Here is a 20,819-nt window from a genome sequence, read left to right as displayed (position 1 = left end):
CCTTTTTTTCCCCGGGGAAAAGCACATTGCCTAGCTGACACAGTTACTGGTAGATGCATAGCAATGGAGGTTTTCTTTCTTGTGATTCCAAAGTCAAACAGCAATTACATGAAGATGACATATTTGTAAGATTTTGAGTCTTTGAATGTTAAAGCTGAAAGGAATCATGAGGTTATCTCAATTCAGTATCTCCTTTAAATTAAAGTTAAATGACGTCCAAAGTCATAAAGCTAGTGAGTCAGTGGCAAAGCTGGGACTCCCTGTCTACTCTACTTTTCTTCTAAAGAACAGTCTCCCATTTTAGTATTTTTTGATTCATAGGATGTTGTACTCTTACTTCATCTCTTTATGTCCCAGTTTATCTGTGAAAAGCAGATTAACAAATACTTCACAAGATTGTTGACTAAATTAATTAAAACATACAGTTGACCTCCAACTCTTCATGCAGTCAAATCTTCATATAACTTTTGACTCCCCAAAAAGTTAATTACTAATAGCTTACTGTTGACCCGAAGTCCTACTAATAACATAAACAGTTGATTAAGATGTATTTTATAGGGTTATATATTATATTATATACCATATCCTTAAATCTTAAGGAAGAAAAAATACATTTACAGTATCATACTCTATTTATTGATACTGTAAGTTTACATCATTTGTTTATAAGACAGATCATCTGTCTGAAATAGCTGCTGCAGACCTCAATCTATGATACATATAAAAAAATCCAACTTTTTCTTATAATGTCATGACTTCTCTCTGCTTCTTAGGAACACTTCCAGTATCACTACTGGCACTTCGTATGGGTCCCATGGTGTTATTCAATGTTTATAGTATTGCACTAAACATAATAAAAAATATTCGAGAACCTCTAGAGATCACTTTTCACTGCTATACTCAATTTACTGGAGAGATGAACTGCTCACGTGGAAATAATCAACACCATATGATGTCTTAATCAGATGCTTGCAATATTTGACCTCACCTCAACAGCAAAAGGAGGTAGCTAAGAGATTATTACAGTTTATATTAGTTAATTTTTGATTATTCACAAGTATGATTTAATATTGCATCTTTATGTTTGTTTACATTTCTCTTGACTATGAATGGCAACATGTATGGTCTGTGTTTGGGTATGTAAGTTTTGATAAAATTAACTTTTTATAATAGATTTGTATGTATTTTATGGTATCTACATATGTTTTATAAATTCATGACATTTCTTTTCTTAATTTTTAAAATATTTGTAGGCTACATGGTTCATTTCTGAGGTTTTTCAAATTATCACAAATTTCTAGAAAATTTTCCAATATATTTACTGAAAAAAATTTGGGTATAAGTAGAGCCATGTAGTTGTTCAAAGGTCAATTTTATTTAACATTTACTATGATACAAAGTGTATGCCTAACATATGCTAGCTATTATTTTAAATATTGGGTATGAATTATAAAGTATATATTAAATCTCAGCAAAGATAGGCTGTAGCAAAATGAAACATTTGTTGAATGAATTGGAAATAAAATGGTTCTCTTCCATTGATGGTTAATTACCTCTCTTTCCTGTTAAGGCAAATTGAATTGTATTGCCTCCAACTCCACAGAATGCATCTACTACAATGTCACACTTGAAGGACTGACTGACCCGGCCAGCAATGTGTTCAGCAATCTTTTCAGGTGTAACTGAAAACCAGCCTTCTGCAAAGGAAGAGTATTTCTGATAGATAACATGTTCAATTTCAAGAAGCCACGCCAAGCATATACATAGCAAACGTTACTATATATTACATACTTTAAAAAATCTTAGTTTCTCTTCATAAAAAAATTATAAATTACCTATTAATAGTTTAAAGAAAAAGTTCTACAAAACTTGCTATAAAAAAAGCTGTACTATTCCCATTCCCAATTTCCACAGAAGCAACTACCTCAATTCTTAACCTGATTCTCTTATAATACTGCATACCCCTGTCTTTCAATAACTGAATTATAACTTCAATTTTTCTATTTGAGGCATTAACTACTGACTATTTACTATGGTAAATGGAAAGCTGCTCCAATTGGCTGGCTCCTCACACTCCACTGAGCTTCCAAATTATGTCATTCCAAACGGAGATGCAATGACCTCAGATTTGTACTGGACACTTTGGAACAAATTGCATGTTTTTAAAGGGTCATAAAAAGGAAAGAACTGATAGCAAATAGCCATAGAGCTACAGAATTATAGTAGGAACAGCAGAACCTTCATCATTTTCAGAAATGAGGTCCTGTGCCCACTCCAGGGGAAAAATATTGCCTTCCTTCTCTCTCAGTAAAAGAAATTTACATTTTCAGAAAGGCAATTCTTGAACAAAATGATTTGTCAATTTTCCTGTTCCCTCCCCTTACCAAAACTTTAAATGGCTTCTCATTACTGCAAGAGTAAGAATATTAACTTTTATAGAATTGCAAATTTTTTCCAGTCTTATTTCTCCTTATAAACGCCTGTCCTTTTTTCAATACAAATTTTATAAATTATTATAAGAGGTTCACAGAACCCCTGAAATTTTACCACATATCAAGACTTTTTGATTTTGATATTTAATAAATACCAACATTTAGGTATCCCCAATATGAAAATAAACATCAGTCTGTAAGATTGAGTTACACAAATAAGTTGTTGAAGATCACAGCAGGAAGGCTGGAGAAAGAATTCAAAGTTTCCAGTGTTAATTAAATTATACCTTTCTGTATTAGATATTTCTTCATTAGACATTCTGTTTAATAATCTATCAATTACTTTTGCTACTTATCCTAAGATGCTACAAATACAGATTAAATGTCAATCTCAAGTTTTAAAAATACATATATACCCAAACTGAGGGATATTCTATAATAAACTGGCCATTGTCCCTTTGAAAAATGTCAGTCATGAAAGAAGAAAAAGGCTGTGAAACTATTGCAGATTAGAAGAAACTAAAGAAACATGAAAACTAAATGTACTACATAGTCCTATACCGGAAGAAAAAAAATTGATAAAGGACAAGACAATTGATTAGAGTATATGGACTGTAGATTATAATATTATAACAATGTTAAACTGACAAATTTACTATTATTACATAAAAATATCCTTGTTTTTAGGAAATAAGGAGTAGGGGCACAATATATGCAACTGGATCAGAAAATGATACACATACATATGGAGAGAGAGAATGATAAAGTAAATGGCAAAATGTTGAAAATAGCTGAATGCAGGTAAAGGGGATATGATACATTTTTTGTACTACTTTTGCATCTTTTTGCAAGTTTGAAATGATTTCAAAATACAGTTAAAAAATACATATATACTTTACCTCTGTCCAATTTAATCCCATCGTCAAAACGGGAGAAGAGCCTGTATCTCTGGGCCCAGTATTTTGCTAGCTCTGGAACAGAAGCTATCTCAGGTGGCAGGCCATTTACCTTTTTGTTCTTGTTTTTCTTCTTCTTTTTTACTTCAGCTAAAATAAAGTACAGAGTACAGATACTCACTATGAAAAAATGAAAATCACATGTGAATTTATCTAAGTATAGCCATATCAAATAATTACAATTAGAACATGTATGTAATGACACACTCAGAGAAGCAGTAGGGCTTGATGGGAACACCACTGACTTCAATCACAGCCTCCACTTTGCTAACTTATTGGCTTTGTAAGCTTGGAAAAGTAACCTACGCTTTTAAACTGTATTACTGAGAATGAATGAATGAGTTAATTAATGTGTAGTATTTGACTAAATTTATTCACAGCATTGATAGGAAATATGTAGAAGTACTATTATAGATATAAAAGTTATTGTTTTTGTTAGCATAGACACTGCTTTAGTTGGTGAATTATAGAAATCTAAACATTTCTCTTCAATTCTTTAAAACAAAATGGTCCAAGGACTAGATTAGGCTCTAGTTTTTAGCCACATCAATCCTAGAAGTCACAAGGCATCTGAGAAATTCAAATAGGGGTCACTAGCTCCAATCTATAGAAAAGGATTTCATTCATTCAGAGACTGATTCTTTTTCTTAGATAAATGATTTTTATTAGTTTGGTTATTTATTTGGTTTCAGTCCCTGGCAAATTAGAAGCAGCAACATAGAAGGATGCAGTCTGTCACTGGTAAGTACAAAAACAGAGGTGATGGCTGACAAGGAATAAAACTCTCTCATGTTTAAATGATCCTCAATGATAGGACTATGTCTTCATTTGATCATTTGATCACTGCAAATAGCAAGTCATAATTTGGTAAGATCAGATCTCCCTGCTCCCCAAAAAGTGGCATCAACAGCAAAGTACAGTGTTTTTCAACAGAGGAGATAATGTCATTTTGGATGGAATAATTCTTTGTTGTGCAAGACCATCTTGTCCACAACCTAACATTAAGTAACTTGAGTACTAAATGCCAGAATTCCCCAGGTCATTCTAACACCCAACATCAACAAAAAACTGTCAAAAAGAAAACCAGAATTATACTATATTTCAAGAGGGCTCAGAAGGATGGGCTACCTTTAGCCCACAGAATATACTGAGTAGCAGGAGAGGCCAGCTTAAGGTCAGACAGTGGACATCAGATGCAGTGTTCACACAGGCTTTCCCTTTGACTTTGTTGTGCTGCTCATGCAAGAGTGAAGAGGACTCTGGGTGCTAATACATAGCCAATGAGAACAGTAACACTTAATATGCATTCTCTCCACTTAAAAATCAGAAGCAGTGATTTCTTAGGTATAGATGATTGACATGTGAAAACTAAGGAAAAATGTATTAAGGAAAAAAATGTGTTTATCTAAATCCATTAGTAAGTTGAAGCATATTTAGTCTTACCTTCAGTTTCTGCCTGAAGAGAGTCTGGCATATCTTGAATAACACAATTCTGCTTATCTGGAACAATTGTGCCCAAGCCAGCTCCTTCATTTTTTTCTATTTCAAGTTCACCAGTTGAAGATATGATCTGACATCTTTCAGGTTCTGGATTACTAGTCTCCAGTGGTTCACTACCTTTTTTAACAGACATGTCTTGTTCCTCTGAATCACTACTTGTGCAAGTGTCTGGCACGTTGTTCTGAGAAAACGACTCTTGTGACACTTCTTCATCCACTGGTTCGTTAACCCATGTTAGGAATTTTTCTACCTTAAATTTTAAGATGACATCATGAGCAGGAATTAATTCCAAACTACACAGAATCTTTACTTGGTGACTTGACTGGCAAACTATGTCATATTAGCTCTGCAAAGTACACTGCATCACATAAGCTGATATAAGTAATTCTGACTAATTGGAATTTGTTATCTGGGTAAGCATGACCTTATTAAAGATTTCTTTAAAAGGAAGAGAATATCAGATTAAACATTTTCTGTTATCAATGCTAAGAGGATAAAGCCAAACTGTCCTAGCAGCTTTCCATAAGAGATCCTAACAATATCACTGTGCCGAGTGATACTGCCTTTACGAATGTTCCCATTTATTGCTGAATTATTAATTTTAGTATTTCAGATTTATAGGGCTTTCTGCAATAGCCAAGCTACAATCTATATTAAATGTTACTTAGCATCAAAGATGAACTCTAAAAGATTAGGGCCAATTTGTCTATAAGAATAAAAATGGTACTACTTTGGAAATGAGAGCTGTTTTTTAATGAAACAGTAGAGCCAGTAAAGTAAGTTCTAACAAACCAGATTTATTCTTAGAAATGTTAGCAAGGCTCAAGGTCAGATGATATACTTCCTTGCATCTTGGGAACAAGAGTATTTTTCATATCAGGTCTTTATGACCTTCCTAAGAGTGAGTAAATTAAAACAACAGTGGTAGACATAAGATAGGCAGCAATCTAGAATCTTCCTCTGGGGGAAATGAGCCTATATATCAATCAGATGTCTAAGGACACAACAGCCACAATACTTTTTTCCTTAGCAATGCCCAGTAGCTATGTTTCTGCTCCCCTCTGTAGGTGAATGTATGGGGACTATTATATCCAACGCATTTTGGGAAGTCCTACAGGACTAATTGGACTGATACGAGGCAGTCCGTTTCAGAAATAACCAGGGCCACTGAAACATTTATTAAAATATCACTGGCAGCCAGCCAATCTGAAATATAATAAAAAAATAAAACCAGCTATAAATTTGCAGCATATTTTATAAGTATGCTAAAGTATGAGGAAGGATAATGTATCATGAGGGTAAAACAGAATCATCGTGGAGTCCTGAGATTATGTTCTACTGTCCTAAAAAGCTGCTGGAGATGTGACTGGTATCAAGTTCTGCTCATTAAGAGTTGCTTTTTTTTTCACACCTGTAATCCTTGCACTCTGGGAGGCCAAGGTGAGAAATCGCTCAAGGTCAGGAGTTTGAAACCAGCCTGAGCAAGAGCGAGATCCTGTCTCTACTAACAATAGAAAGTAATTAATTGGCCAACTAAACATATATAGAAAAAATTAGCTGGGCATGGTGGCACATGCCTGTAGTCCCAGCTACTTGGGAGGCTAAGGCAGAAGGATGGCTTGAGCCCAGGAGTCTGAGGTTGCTGTGAGCTAGGCAGACACCACGGCAGTCTAGCCCAGGCCACAGAGCGAGATTCTTGTCTCAAAAAAATTAAAAAAAAAAACCAAAAAAGTTGCTTTTTTTCTAGAATGTATTAATAAAAGGATAACTTGTCAAACCAAGTAATCTTCTAATTACTTGTTTTCCAGGTATTTGGATAGCAGGTACAGCAAAGTCCAAGAGAGGGGATATGAATATTCCAATTAACAATGTTAGCCAACAAATTGGTCTTGTGTTTCATGCTATTAGCACGAACACATTATCTCAAAGTGTGATGGATCATCTCTGGATGAGCTCAGAATTAAGGCTTACTATAAAAGCTGCATCAGGATTTGATCCTACTTAGCTTGAAACAGATGAGAAATTCCTCCTTGCTCTTGTTCGTTACTAAACAGGTAAGGCAATTTGACTTATTTATCTTCCTAGATACTAGTACTTTGTAGCTTTCAAACACTCCCTTTTCACATTATCTCGACTTGCTTTTTTTCAAATTTATTTTATATAATACAAAATAGGCTTTCAAGAAACAAGTTAAAAAAAATTTAGGTACCCTTTAGGTACATTTGGTAGAAACTGGCTTCCCATTTGAATATGACAGTTTTAAGGAGTCAGGCTCACAAAATATGATTTTATCTGTAAGTATAAAAAAGAATTTATACATACCTTACTCAGAACTTTGCTTTTCTTAAAAAATAGTTTTTCTGACTCTTCAGTAAAGAAGATGTGTTTGTTTTTCACCTTTATTTGTCTGCGCATGTCCAGGTACTTAGACTTACGCTTCACATTCTTCTCTAGATACCTGACCTGCCGATGACTGAAATTCAGAATTCCGCCATATCTGTGACCAGACCAAAAGAAGTGACTCACACCTTAAGTTCTAACAGTATGTTTCCTTATATGAAAAGAGAATGAAACTAACAATTTTTACTAGCTTTTCTACTAGTACTCACCATTTTAGTATTTTTACTTTTTAAATAATGAGATAGGGTCTTGCTATGTTGCCTAGATTGGTCTCAAACTCCTGGACTCAAGCAATCCTCCCACCTCAGCCTTCCAAAGTGCTAGGATTATAGTTGTGAGCCACTGTGCCCAGGCCTCTTTTTTTAATTATGAAAGTGAAATCAAGTTCAAATTGCAGAGTCAAATAGCTTTTATGTTAATTCTAAAGCAAATGTGAAACATTAAAGTTGGGAGTAGCAACATACCTAATATAGAGCAGAAAGTAGAAATTACATAATGGACTGCAATAAAGATATAGCAAAAAAACCTATCCCTGTTAGGAAAATATAAATTCTCTTAAGGTAGGGTGATGCCAAAGCTCTTAAACACATATCTGGATGTGTGTAAATTATCTTAAGAGTAGTCAATAAATTCTTAACCTAAATCAATTTGAGTTTTCCAAAGAAACCTCTATTATCAAAATGATTAGAGAATGTCTGATCTAACCACTTGAATTTTTCTACTCTTAAAAGATATGCATCCGCGATGAAACCTCCTTTAATTGTATAGCCTAACTCCCTCTACTACAAACTATTAGGAACTTCAGAGTGTAACATATACTTCACAGCATTTGTAAAATCCAGAATAGTTTGGCTACAGATGTCAGATCTTATTTTCTAGCCATATTATAAACTTCTTTACAATAAAAAGTATGTATTAGGCCGAGTGAGGTGGCTCACAGCTGTAATCCTAGCACTCTGGGAGGCCGAGGTAGGGATTGCTTGAGGTCAGGAGTTCGAGAACAGCCTGAGCAAAAAGCAAGACCCTACCTCTACTAAAGATAGAAAAAGTAGCCAAGTGGTAGTACCCGCCTATAGTCCCAGCACTTGGGAGGCTAAGGCAGGAGGATCCCCTTGAACCCAGGAGATGAAGGTTGCAGTGAACTATGATGACACCACTACACTCTAGCCCAGGAGATCTAGAGAAACTCTGTTCCCACCACACACAAAAAAGTATATATTATTCTCTTTTAAGTAGAAATGGGTACTCTAAATAGAACAATAGTTAACTTAAATTCCAGGTCAAAAAAACCCAGATCCCTATGAATGCATACTACCAAAAGCTACCCAATATTTTCAATAAAATTACATGTGTAATTGTAGTAATAGATTCTGCCAGGAATTTAAAAACCTTTTACATTGCTACACTCATGATCTTTAGCCTTAAATGATTATATAAGCTAAAATTGCCTTGACGTACCTACAGGAGAGATTAATTATCAGCATGTACTTCTGAACTAATTTGGATTCAATTTATAAGTCAATCTTGACACACTCCTCATGCTCTCTTTTTTGCTGACTTCATAAATGTGTAGGTATCTATTTAGATTTCACAATTTAGAAAACAGGATCTGACGTCTCAACCCTTAGATCCTGGTTTGAATTTAGATCATTGGTACAAGCCATTATTAGTGTGCCTTACCTACTCAGTTTAATCTTCATGTCACATGTGATAAAATCTCTAGTTGTTCTTATGCAATTACCTACTTGTTCATAGTATCCTTATATTTAATGCTTGGGCATTTAATCCCAGAGAAAATTTTGGTTTTCTATACACAAATGTTCACAACAGCTTTACTTATAATAATAAAATACTAGAAATAATCCAAACACCCTTTGATAGGTGAATGGTTGAACAAATTTTGGTACATCCATACAGTGGAATACTATTCAGCAATAAGAAGGAAAGAATGATTGACACATGCAATAACCTGGAGGGACCTCAAAGGCATTATGCTCAGAGCTTAGGAAATAATTTAGATGTTGTTAATCAGTATGATTAAATAAACACAATGCCCCCATTGACAGGATTAGGTAAATGTGTGTGCCAACCAGGAAGATTATCCATGGTACATTGTTGAGGGAAGAAAAGCAAGCTGCAGAGTGTACACAATATGATCTCATTTTTGTTTTTGATAAAAAAGTAACATCTATGTATATGTACATAGTCACAAAAACACACATGAGTAAATCTGGAATGTTACATGCCAAACTCATTAAATAATGCCTACCTGTGGGAATGATCTGAAGGAAAGATTTTCACTTTTAACTTATTATTTGTTTTATTGATTTGAACTTTTCATGGCATGTTTGCTATAATCTACAATGTACACAGGGATAGACATGTGAGAAACTAGGTGAAAAGAGAGCCATGCTCAGAAGTTACAAGAGTTGGGCTTAAATCTTCTCTACAGTAAATTATGTGATATTGACCAAGTAAAACCTCTGTGAGCTGCAGTTGTTTTATCTATGAAATGGAATAACAACACAGGACTGCAATGAAGTGCAATTGAGTTACTACATGTGAACATATCAAATGTATAGTGATACCTCTGCTACAATTCTACTAACAAGAGGTAATTATAACATCTCAAATGCTCTCAAATATATTATCATTTATTAGCTATCTGAATACCAGAGAGCTTTAAGACAGCTGAAGTGGTTAGGATTTCTGGAAGACGATAGCTTTTATGAATAATTACTTTTGTCCTGAGCCATGCTTGAATCCTAGAAGGGAACCATTGTCATCAAAGTCTGGATCTGGGTTTTCATCGATGTCTAGTTCATGGCTAAACAAATAAACAAAAGGTAAACAGTGATAAGTCATTATCTTCAGAACCTACCAGATCAGGCAAATGCCAAAAGGTACATATAATCAACCTATGCAAACTTTCCCATCATAGTTATCAACCATAGTTCACAAATTCAGGAAGCCAGGAGGAATACTTTTATTAGGATTTTCCAAATGAGATAAAGTACCCAGCAGTATCTGTAACATAGTAATAAGCACACAAATCTTAAAACATGTGAAGTAATCATTTCTATTCCTGAACATGGTACAAATATGCATCTCTCCATTTTCTTTTGGAAAGGCATAATCAAAAGGTGCAGCCTTAAATTAATCTCCCAGAGGGATCTCTCCAGCAATTTTTCTTAAAAACAAACAAGGAAACATTTGATAAATATCAATCCAATCAAAAAATTTTTAAAAGAAAAAATATTAAGAAGAATAAGGTTGCCATACCAGTGATATTAAGTAACCCAGGAGATTCAACTTATCAGGGTTGCCTGGGTTGCCAGGTAGTTGCTAGACTACCTGGGCCATAATTCCAAGTAAACAAAAATGATGAGAAATAATTCTTATAAAGTTTGTCCTTCCAATTAAGTTATACTCATTCAACATTTATGGAGTACCTACTAGGTCCCAGGAACCTAAGTACACAGCCTCTAGGAACTGGTAGGAATTAGCAGGAATCGGGGAGTTAACAAACAATGTCTTCTAGAGGGAGACAGTAGAGGCATGCTTTTATGAACTAAGTTACTGAGCCTCCAGAGCTTGCTAACTGTTTTTCTAGAAGCCATCTGTAGCACAAAAGTCTTATGTGAAGCACCTCACATCCTGTTAGAGAAAAGAAATTTTTTCAACTAACATCCAAATTCTATAGTTTTCTTATTATCCATAGCATTAGCATTTGACCACGTTCTACCTTACATTATTCTCCACTTGTTTAATTATATGTATAGGTAGTGTCAACTTCCAAAAAAAAAAAAATAGAGATGAATCTCAAAAAAAAAAAAGAGAACTTTTATTTAGAAATAAAGCATGAAAATAGAATGTGATTTGAGACATATGCACAGAATGAGGCGGCCTTGTGAATGTCTGAAGAACAAAAGAAAAATTTAGGGTTTTACTGAGGAAACAGGAGGTTATGTAAGTTGTTTAGAAAGAAAGTTTATTGGCACTGGCAAGTCTTACAAGAGCTGGTGAGTTTTTGATTGGAGAGTGCCAGTAGTTGTTAGGTAGAATTTGTAATCTGGGAGTTATGATAGATCCTTGCAGTTATGGACTGAACCTGTGAGACAGTGTGTCAGACAAGTGTCCTTGTATAAGTGGCTAGCTGTCCTTGTGTGACTCATGTGGTAAGCTGCAGCTAGGAAAAATTTCTTGTGATAGTCCATGTTACCAGGCAAATCGAGTGTAAGAACCCTTCCTTCCTAATCTTCCCAGCTGCATCTTGCCAGGGTTTGATACAAGTATCTCTATTTTGAATCTTACAACTTTCAGTGGTAAAGAGAAAGCATTGGTGTGGGTAGCATTGGGCTGGGCTCCCATTTAGGGCTTCCATTGTTGTAAAGTAACTCTGAGCTTATCACTTCATCTGAACTTGTCACTTTCATCATCTGTACATCACACATTACTTACCACTGTTTGCATCACTATTCCTATCGAGGTCTATTTCAGTGATAAGAATCTGTAATAATGTATATCCAGACTTTTGAGAGAGATTAATTATTAGTTAAAAGTTATAATCCATTGATAGTGACTAAGCATAAGATATATTACATGCTAGCTCCAGTCTACCCAAAGATCTCACAAAGAAGGCATCAGTCCCATTTTATAGATGAGAAATTAAGAAATGTATTTAGTTTTTGAGTGGTAGGATTGGGATTTGCCTATGGGTCCAAAAGTCCAGGGTCTCACTCGTAGACCCTGTCTCTTCTCACAGGATTAGCAGTATTTTGCATAAAACCAGCATCACTCAGACACATATGCTGGTGCTAACACATTCTGGAGAGACAAGTAATGTGTAACTGACCTCCTCTTCAGTTTGCTTGGCTTGTGCTCAGGTGGATCTTCTTCGCTCTCCTCGTCATCAATACCACTGGTGTGTGGTCTGTCTTTGCTTGTGTTTGCTCCTGAAGATTCTTGTGAATCTAAAGAGGCAGAAATATTGCAGTGGATTTTCCCCTTGGTTTGACAACTTTTCTGCCAGTTGCAAAACCAATCAAAATATTTTAGTGCCTTTTCTGCAATGAACCGTACATGTGCATCAAAGTACCAAGACACAGCTACCCGTCTGTGTCTACATGCAGACATTTTAAAAATTGTAACTAAGTCCATACAGTTTGTTAAATTAAATTTAGCCTAATGGGGTTTCTGTACACATTTTAAGTTTGGTCTAAAGGTTTCTCTGTACACTGTACATAATGATACATAACCTAACTGAATGTATAAATTGTAATCTATTCTTATACCAATTATAGAGTTTTGGTCAATCACAGGTGGCCAACTGCTCAAACTGTGTTTAAATGAGGCAAATGCTGAGCTGTAACCAATACAGCTGTCTCTGTATCTCACTTTCGTCTTCTGTACATCACTTTTCTTTTCCTGTTTGTAAATGGTATTCAACCATGTGGCAGCCCTCCAGTTACTCTGAATCTTTTCTGCTTCTGGAGGCTGCCTGATTTTCAAATCACTCTTTGTACAATTAAACTCTGTTAAATTTAATTTGTCTAAAGTTTTTCTTTCAACAGGATTAAAAGTTTCCATGATCTAACTACTTAAAAAAACAAACTAAAACCACTCCTTCATAGCTGCCCAAATCTACCCAAATTAATCACAAAGCTGCCTTTGTGGATAGCTGCTTGTGGTCACATTCTTTTAGAATTTTAATGTAAATGACTCTAAAAAGAGCATGATCATCTGTTTCAAAGAATTTCTCTTCATCACAAGGCAAATACATTTGTATTTAATATAGGTGGTTAAATTAATAACGGAAGATAAGTACTACCTTTAAAAAGAGTATGTTTAACTTCTGATGGCTCCAACTGAGGCAAATATCTGTCTTTGTTCTTTATTTCATCAGACTGAAGAAAGTGAGTAGGTGAGACTAGAAGAAAGGTGTCTGAAGGATAGACAGTGGGAAGCTTTGACTGTTGGGGACACTCTTCCAGAAGAGCACCAAACACGAGAAGTAGAAAACACACTTACATAGAAATGTAATATGCACCTTCTAAGTCAAAACCTAAAACCCTCAAACTGATCCCGATGACAGACACATTGGAACTACTTACAGAAATGGTTAATCCACACACATAAAGAAGGGAACAGGCAATAGAAGGCAGAGACTATGGGTAGGTTTACTGTGTTTGGCAAATGAAAAAAGTTGGTAGATGAGGGAGGGGAACCAAATATGCTTATTACAAATTTATGGTCAAAATAAGCACAGAAATATATCAGGAGAGTATAGAAGAGTATAAGAATACTAAAAAAATCTTCAGATATAAAAGGATGAAAATAACACCAGTAGAAAGGAATGAGAATATTGTACTGAAATAAGCTCTACTGTAAAAGTAGAAAGTGAAGAAAAATAACAAAAGTTGAAAAGTTCTTTAGAAACTCAACTAGATGGAGATCAGCAATCTGAGATGAGCAGAGAAACTCAGTTGTTAAGTGAAAGGTCAAGACCTTTTGCTTCACGTAGGAATAAGACTGAGAAGAAAGTTCCTCTATACTAGATTTCTCTGGCACCAAACACCAAGGATGCCAAGAATTTAGGACATTCAAGTCATAAAGATTTCTTCCTTTCCCATTTTCCTGGCACCACCAATGACAGAACCTTTCTCCCTAGCAACAGCATTCTCATCCTACCCTATTCTGATTAATTTCTTTCAACACACTTCTTATTGGCTTTCTCTAATCCTGCCAGTGCACCAGTTTGCACAATGAGTTTCTTTTTTTTTTCAATCCCTTATGTAAGAGTCAACCAAGTTCCTTACCTTGGATATTTTATTGATGGGAATCCTGAAGTCAACCCTTTCAGTTACAAATTAGTATTGTGCTCTATTGAGATCTCCTATAGAGCAAGATTTCACTTGTCCTAAATAAATTCTATATATGACTCAGAGCAAGTTTGCTTAATGCCAAATGTATGCTTTCAATCAGTCTCTCCCATGCCTCCTATAAATTCATTTGCTGTGGAAAACTGTGAACGTCCCAAGTTCACTCTAAATTACATTTCTCAAGAGAGATCCATGTTTTTCTTCACTGGCCACTAAAGTACAAAAGGAAGGAATGGTATTTTTGAGAACTCTATGCAAATATTCCTATTAATACAAAAGGGGAATATATAACTTGTGATATTAAAATAAGATAGATTAAATAATTTCATTATTATACTATGAATATAGTTGGTATTAACTTTCCTATAAGGTATTAGTAGTTATTTTCCTAAATAAATTCATTTTGCTAACCATTAAACAGAATAAATCTTGCTTAATCTTACCCTGAGCTGGTTGGTCTGTGCTTCTATTCCCAGATGAGCTGTTTTCCTTGGTGCCACCATTATTACACGGTTCACTTTGGCCAGATGCAGGGCACTCTCTCCTGCTACTAACTTCACTGAGCTGCTGACAACCACCACGACTTACTGAAGAATCTAATTGGCTCTGTTCTACTACCTCTGAATTCAGAGTTATATTACTAATTCCATCAAGTATTTCATTATGATCCTTATTACTTGTACCAGAGTTGTCACTATCTACTGCAGTAGGTAAAGATGGGAAAGATATTAAGTTGACCTTCACATAATTTTCATCTTTCTTGCTGTCAACTTCTGATGCACAAGTATCTGTATCACAGCTTTGCGAGGTATCAAAAGTCCAACCCTGAGCTTCCCAGTACTGAAATTGTTCTAAATAATACCAATAAAGTTGACTATAATGTTGCTCCCATTCTTCCTTTGTATCAGCAAAGTTCCAAGGTTCAGCAGACAGTGTTTGATCTGGATGTTTTTCTTGCCAGCTCTGCCACAACAGTCCTCCTCCATATTCATTCCAATACTTTTCCCATTTCTCTGTAATCTCTAGCTTTGGCGATAATGTATTTTCAACAGGAAGATTTTCTGTTTGGATGTGTTCTTTGCTTTGAAGTTTACATGTTCTTGTGTTCTCATACTGTTCAACTTCAGATGGGTCATCTGAATCCAAAATATCATCTTCTTCATATTCTTTTCTCCAAGATTCTTGCATAATTTCATTTAAGTATTTCTTTTGATGCTTTTTCTTTTTCTTTTTTATTTTAACTTTATTTCTAGTATTCATAGACACCTACACCAGACAAATGATAACTTGAATATAAAATGCACTTCATATATTATAAAAGAAAGTAGAATCCAAGTCTGTTTTGACATTAAACAAAATACTCTCAAAACCACACTCTGGGCTTTTAGTTACACCAACAAGTGACTCTTACTATTTAAATTCCCAAGAGGAGAAAGTCACACATGGGACTTATCATAATTGGCGGTTGGGGTTTTTTTGTAAAAAGAGGTAGAATGCTCTAATCAGGAATGCATTTGATCTGGAATGAAGAGTAATTCCTAGGCTTGTCACAGAGGCTCATGCCTGTAATGTTAGCACTCTGAGAGGCCAAGGCAGGAGGATCACTTGAGCTCAAGGGTTCGAGACCAGCCTGAGCAAGAACGAGACCTTGTCTCTACAAAAAATAGAAAAAAATTAGCTGGGTGTGGTGGCACTCGCCTGTAGTCCCAGCTACTTGGGAGGCTGAGGCAGGAGGTCGCCTGAGCCCAGGAGTTTGAGGTTGCAGTGAGCTACGATAACGCCACTGCACTCAACCCTGGACAACAGAGTGAGACTCTGTCTCAAATAAAAGGAAAAAAAGTAATTCCTTGTGATACTTTATAAAGAAAACTAAGAAATAGAAATAATAAAAGCAAATTAATACTTACCTCAAATTTATCATGTGCAGCTATCCCACCAAATTGAAGTGGCAATCCCATACTTCTCATGAGTTCGGCCTCAGAATCAAGTTCATTTTCATCTAGGCCTATGCCTTTGCTGTCACATGATTCTGCAGTACCATGGGAATGACCACCTTCCTCCTCTTCTGTAGTGTGGTCTCCTACACACAGCATTTGTTAGCTTAGTTTTAAAGAAAATTTAGAGGTAGGTTTTCTTATCCTCATTTTAAAGAGGAAAGTGAGATCCAAAGTAATCATGAGTTCCCCAATGTAAAGGTATATAAATGTTACAATTTTTAATGGGAAAAGAAAAGAACTAATGGTAATTTAGATTAGGAACAAAAACAGCCAATGAAGAATCAAGAGGCAACTTCTCAGCTGACTGCCTGCCACTATCCATCCAGGTGTCCATTCAACTTGCACTTACTGGGCATGCACTCTGTGCTGAGCTCCGTGCAAAGCACTGAGGACAGAAACAAGGGAGAGCAGGGTGACGTAACCCTGCTCTATGGAGAAAATGCTTACATGTTCACACTCCTTATCTGTAAAACTACGGAATAAAATCAGTGGATTTAAAGTCCTTATTTGTGGAGTTATTTTAGGAGATGTTAACAAGAGAGGTGAGAGGTATGTCTTCAGGCGGCTCACAGACACTTCAACACAACTGGGATTTCGGTCCTGGAATTCTATGGAAGAGCTGATTTAACGAAAGGTTTCTGCTATTAGAAATTTGAAACCCACTGAACTGGAAGATTCTTTCAAGCTCCCTGAGTCTAGATCTTAAACAAAAACTGTTTATTACAACAAAACAAGTTTTATTTTACCCTAATATGATTATCTAAGAGATGATATCACTAATTGAACAAATGCCATTCAAGTGCTCTATTAACTGTTTAAAATTTGAAATAACAAAAATCATTTTATATATTAGCATATTTAATTAGTGGTGAGCTGCACTCCAGCCTGATGATCTCAGGCAACAGAACAGTGACTCTTACACAGCAAAAATGAAGACTTTTAAAAGAGAAATCTCATATGTAAATTCTACCAAATAGGCTCCTGAAAGAGGAAAAAAGATATTTCTTTAAATAACATCTATTTAAACCACTCACCATTCCATTCAATAAACTTATGAAAGCTCAGGAGAGAGCAAAATGAGAAAAATGAATAAGCTAAGTTTTATTTTCCTCTGTGGTGCACATATTATCTTATGTTCAGTGGGAGCCTAGCGTTTACAGAAAGCTTTTTTTGTATAGGATTGCACTGAAACACAAACCAATATTTTATCCAGTGATCAAATGAAGAAACAAAGATTTGTCCCATAATTGTGAGAGTTAAAAGGATTTTCAAAGGTAACTATGACACATTGTACTTGGGCTGACTGGCTTCTAACTCCATGCTGCAGTTTTCTCCACGTCTAGAAACATAAAAAGTCTGTGTGGAAGGACAAATGGAGTAGCGAAGTACGAACGGACAGACCAAATTCTATTTGTACTTAGGAAAGTTAACCCAGATGACTGCCTCTTTACTTCAGGCAAAAGACTATTGATGCTCACTTGGAATTTATCCTGCATCTTTTACTGATATAATAAAATTCTGATGAAGAAACTATACGTTCTCTACTTTTCAAAGCTTCAAATTCCAGGTTGCTCTTATATAATGGCAACAATTCAGGAAGGAATGCTACACAGGAAAAAAGAGGCTATATCAAGCCCACACAGAAGCTACAGAAAAATAAAAGATCTGCTTTGACAGAGATTCTACTAATAGAACCATGTTATAAAAAAATACTATTTATGATTATAGGATTATTTGGCATTTATCATATTTTATGCTAACAAATTAACATTATAACAAATTATACATAAAGTAATACAGTATTAAGATTAATTTTGGCAAAAAAGGGCTATATAGTTTTATCCTATATTACCTGCATTGTTGCCACTGCCTTTGACATAGTAGCCTTTTAATCCCAAATTGCACAATTTTCGATCCCTGTGAAGCAAATTAAGCAATCCATATTAAAACAAATTAAGCCATAACGTAGCGGGGGGGAAAAAGCTCAAGTTAGCATAGATTAATTAATTAAAAGCTTATAAAACAGAGAAGCAATCTACTAATACATTTTTCTCACCTATGATATACAGATACATTTCTCATGGAGTTGTTATAAGGATAGTATATGTAAAATATTTAACATAGTACCTAACACATGGTAGCATTTGTTATACAACTACTAATTGTTGAAATTAAGTGGCATTTCTCCCAGATATTGGGCAAAGGATCTGTTATTCCTTATGATACCTAAATAATGAGGTGTTTTCTAAATTTTGCTGTAAGAAGTCAATATCCAACAATGTTCAATTTCCAACAGCAGAAAGCTTTAGCTTACACACACATAAATCCATACACAGATCCTAATCCATCTGTAAGTAAGCCAAACTATCCAACATAAATAGTAGATAAGATATTCAGTCTGAGCAAAGGTTGTTTTGAGGATTAACAATGAAATTCTTATTTAAATATCTTACCAACCGGAAACATAAACCAAGGCAAAACAATTCAGTCTCACTGATTATCAAAAACAGTGAATGAACTTTGCTTTACATGAAGACTTGAATTTTTCTTTATGTACTATGACTGGAAATTACCAAAATAAACCTAACAGAACACTTTTAAAAAGTGGAAGGTTTTACTATTCGGTAGATCTTCCTACCTATAAATTCAACAGTAATAAACTCCACTGTAACTGCCACAGTAAGGTCAATTGCAAGTCATAACAAACCTTACTTTACTAATGGAGCTACAATAAATGTAACAAAGTAAAATTCCTGTGTACCTGATCTACTTTGTACCCTCTTGTTTCTTTTTGGGGGATATTTTATAATATGCAGAGTAGATGGTGACTCATAGCAAGACAGTGAACAGGGAAGGGGGTGGGGTGCAAATGAGCTTTGGCATCATGCCCACTGCCTCCTTCCCCAAGAACATAGGCACTGGGGCAGGAGGAGCAGAATATGCACCGAGGGCATGAGTGGTGTACCCACCAGCACCCAAGGATGCGGGGCACTGAGGTGTTGGGTGGAGGAGAGGACCAGTAAGGTTGCAATACTGGTTATAATGAACACATAAGTAAACGTACTGAGGATAATTGTAGTCAAGATTCTCCTTGTTGAAGGTTATTTAAAAACAAGGAAGGCTAGAAAGAACCCTGAGGTGTTATTGGGCTAACACTGGAAGTAGTTATAAACTCATGGTGTATAAGTTTATATGCATAGTGGATATGAAAATAGTTTTATATGTGTTATGTATATGTGTATGTAAGTACATATATATATTTATGTATGCATGTGGACACACATATATCCTACCTAACTCTATCTACCAAGAAGGTACAGGCACAATAAGCACAATGAACACCTAGCTTTTGGTTTCTAAATACTATTCTCCACTAATGAACCAGGGTGCCTTGGAGAAATGGCAATTTCCAGTTGGAGCATGGACTATAAAAGACAGGTCTGGGTCATCTTCTGCCAGAAGGTTGTGAAGCACTCAAAGAATGATGGAGACATACAAAAGGACAGAGGAGCCACCTCAAAGAGTCTCCCATTGGCTAAATCAGAGATAACATGAGCACCAAAATAAATAATGATAGCAATGCAATATAACCTGTTAATAAGCTACGAATCCACAGTCCATGTTAACATAAACAACTACATGGGGATACAAGGGAAAGTGAGTACTTCTTACAGAATGCTAACTAATAAATGCAGAAGGAATGAAGGAAACAAGGCAACCTTCAGAGAGGTAGCTGATTCAGGTGGAAGCTGTTGATGAAGGCTAAGGCTTGTAAGTCTGCCAGAAAACAGAATATTGGTGTAATATTGAAATATGTTCCCACAGACACTGACTAATACAAAGGAAACCGCTGTGACTTTCCAGCAGAGAAACCTGGCAGTCAGCAACATCAGCCATGGTGGTATGCTGCCTACATAAAGTGCTTCCTGTGCCCATGCAGAGCTGGGCACAGCATCATTTCTGTGCCTTCCTGTGAAGGCATGACCTGTGTTCCTGAGGAAACAAGATGGACCCAGGTTAAACAAGTCATCTTACAGAACGTAAAGACATGAAACTTAAAATCCTGTCTGCAGCTTACTCTCAAATAGTTAAGAAAAAAAACTAATGATTGTGTATATCCCTATGGAGGGGAAGAGATGGAGCAAATACAGTTAACGGTTGGTAAATCTGGGTGAGGATAATAAAGGAATTCTTTGAACTATTCTTCTAAGTTTGAAATTATTTCAAAATGAATTATCTAAAAATTAAACAAATGCTTTTTATAACACAAGCAACTTTATATAACAAAAACCAATAACCCCACCATTACAGCATTTTCCTATGTTCTACTCTAGGCTTTGTACATGCACACACAAAATTTTCTGTAATCATTGTGTAGCTATTTTGTATTCTGATATGTTGATTTAACATAAAGTATTTTTTCATGTTACTACAGAGCTGCTGTAATAATTACTTTTAAGAACTCTGTAACATTCCAATTACATCTTCTTCATGCAGATAATGTACAGAAACTTTAATGAGTGGATGAAATAGAATATTACTCTAATTGGTGTTAAAACAGTTTTAATATAATGTTCTTAGAAAATAGAAAGTAGTTACACTATTATGCCCTACTTCCTTCCTTTGAGGTGAGGTGTTGCAATAGTCTTACTA

At 35.4% G+C, this 20,819-nt stretch overlaps 1 protein-coding gene across 1 annotated transcript in view; it reads right to left on the bottom strand.

Moving 5' to 3' along the window:
• Nucleotides 1-20,819, bottom strand: part of TGS1 (trimethylguanosine synthase 1) — a 41,366-nt gene that overhangs the window by 17,890 nt on the left and 2,657 nt on the right. Inside the window, exons 2-10 of the mRNA XM_012774077.3 lie at nucleotides 18,019-18,083; nucleotides 16,077-16,249; nucleotides 14,613-15,435; nucleotides 12,144-12,261; nucleotides 10,029-10,115; nucleotides 7,211-7,385; nucleotides 4,832-5,138; nucleotides 3,332-3,478; nucleotides 1,554-1,697 (exon numbers count right to left, since the gene is read on the bottom strand). Coding sequence (XP_012629531.2) covers nucleotides 1,554-1,697; nucleotides 3,332-3,478; nucleotides 4,832-5,138; nucleotides 7,211-7,385; nucleotides 10,029-10,115; nucleotides 12,144-12,261; nucleotides 14,613-15,435; nucleotides 16,077-16,249; nucleotides 18,019-18,083 — 2,039 coding nt within the window. The remainder of the gene's footprint in view (nucleotides 1-1,553; nucleotides 1,698-3,331; nucleotides 3,479-4,831; nucleotides 5,139-7,210; nucleotides 7,386-10,028; nucleotides 10,116-12,143; nucleotides 12,262-14,612; nucleotides 15,436-16,076; nucleotides 16,250-18,018; nucleotides 18,084-20,819) is intronic.

The sequence above is a fragment of the Microcebus murinus genome, chromosome 7, assembly GCF_040939455.1.
Source record: "Microcebus murinus isolate Inina chromosome 7, M.murinus_Inina_mat1.0, whole genome shotgun sequence".
Classification (NCBI taxonomy): Eukaryota; Metazoa; Chordata; class Mammalia; order Primates; family Cheirogaleidae; genus Microcebus; species Microcebus murinus.
The sequence above is the reverse complement of the archived record's forward strand: the minus strand, read 5'-3'. Positions and strand labels throughout refer to the sequence as shown.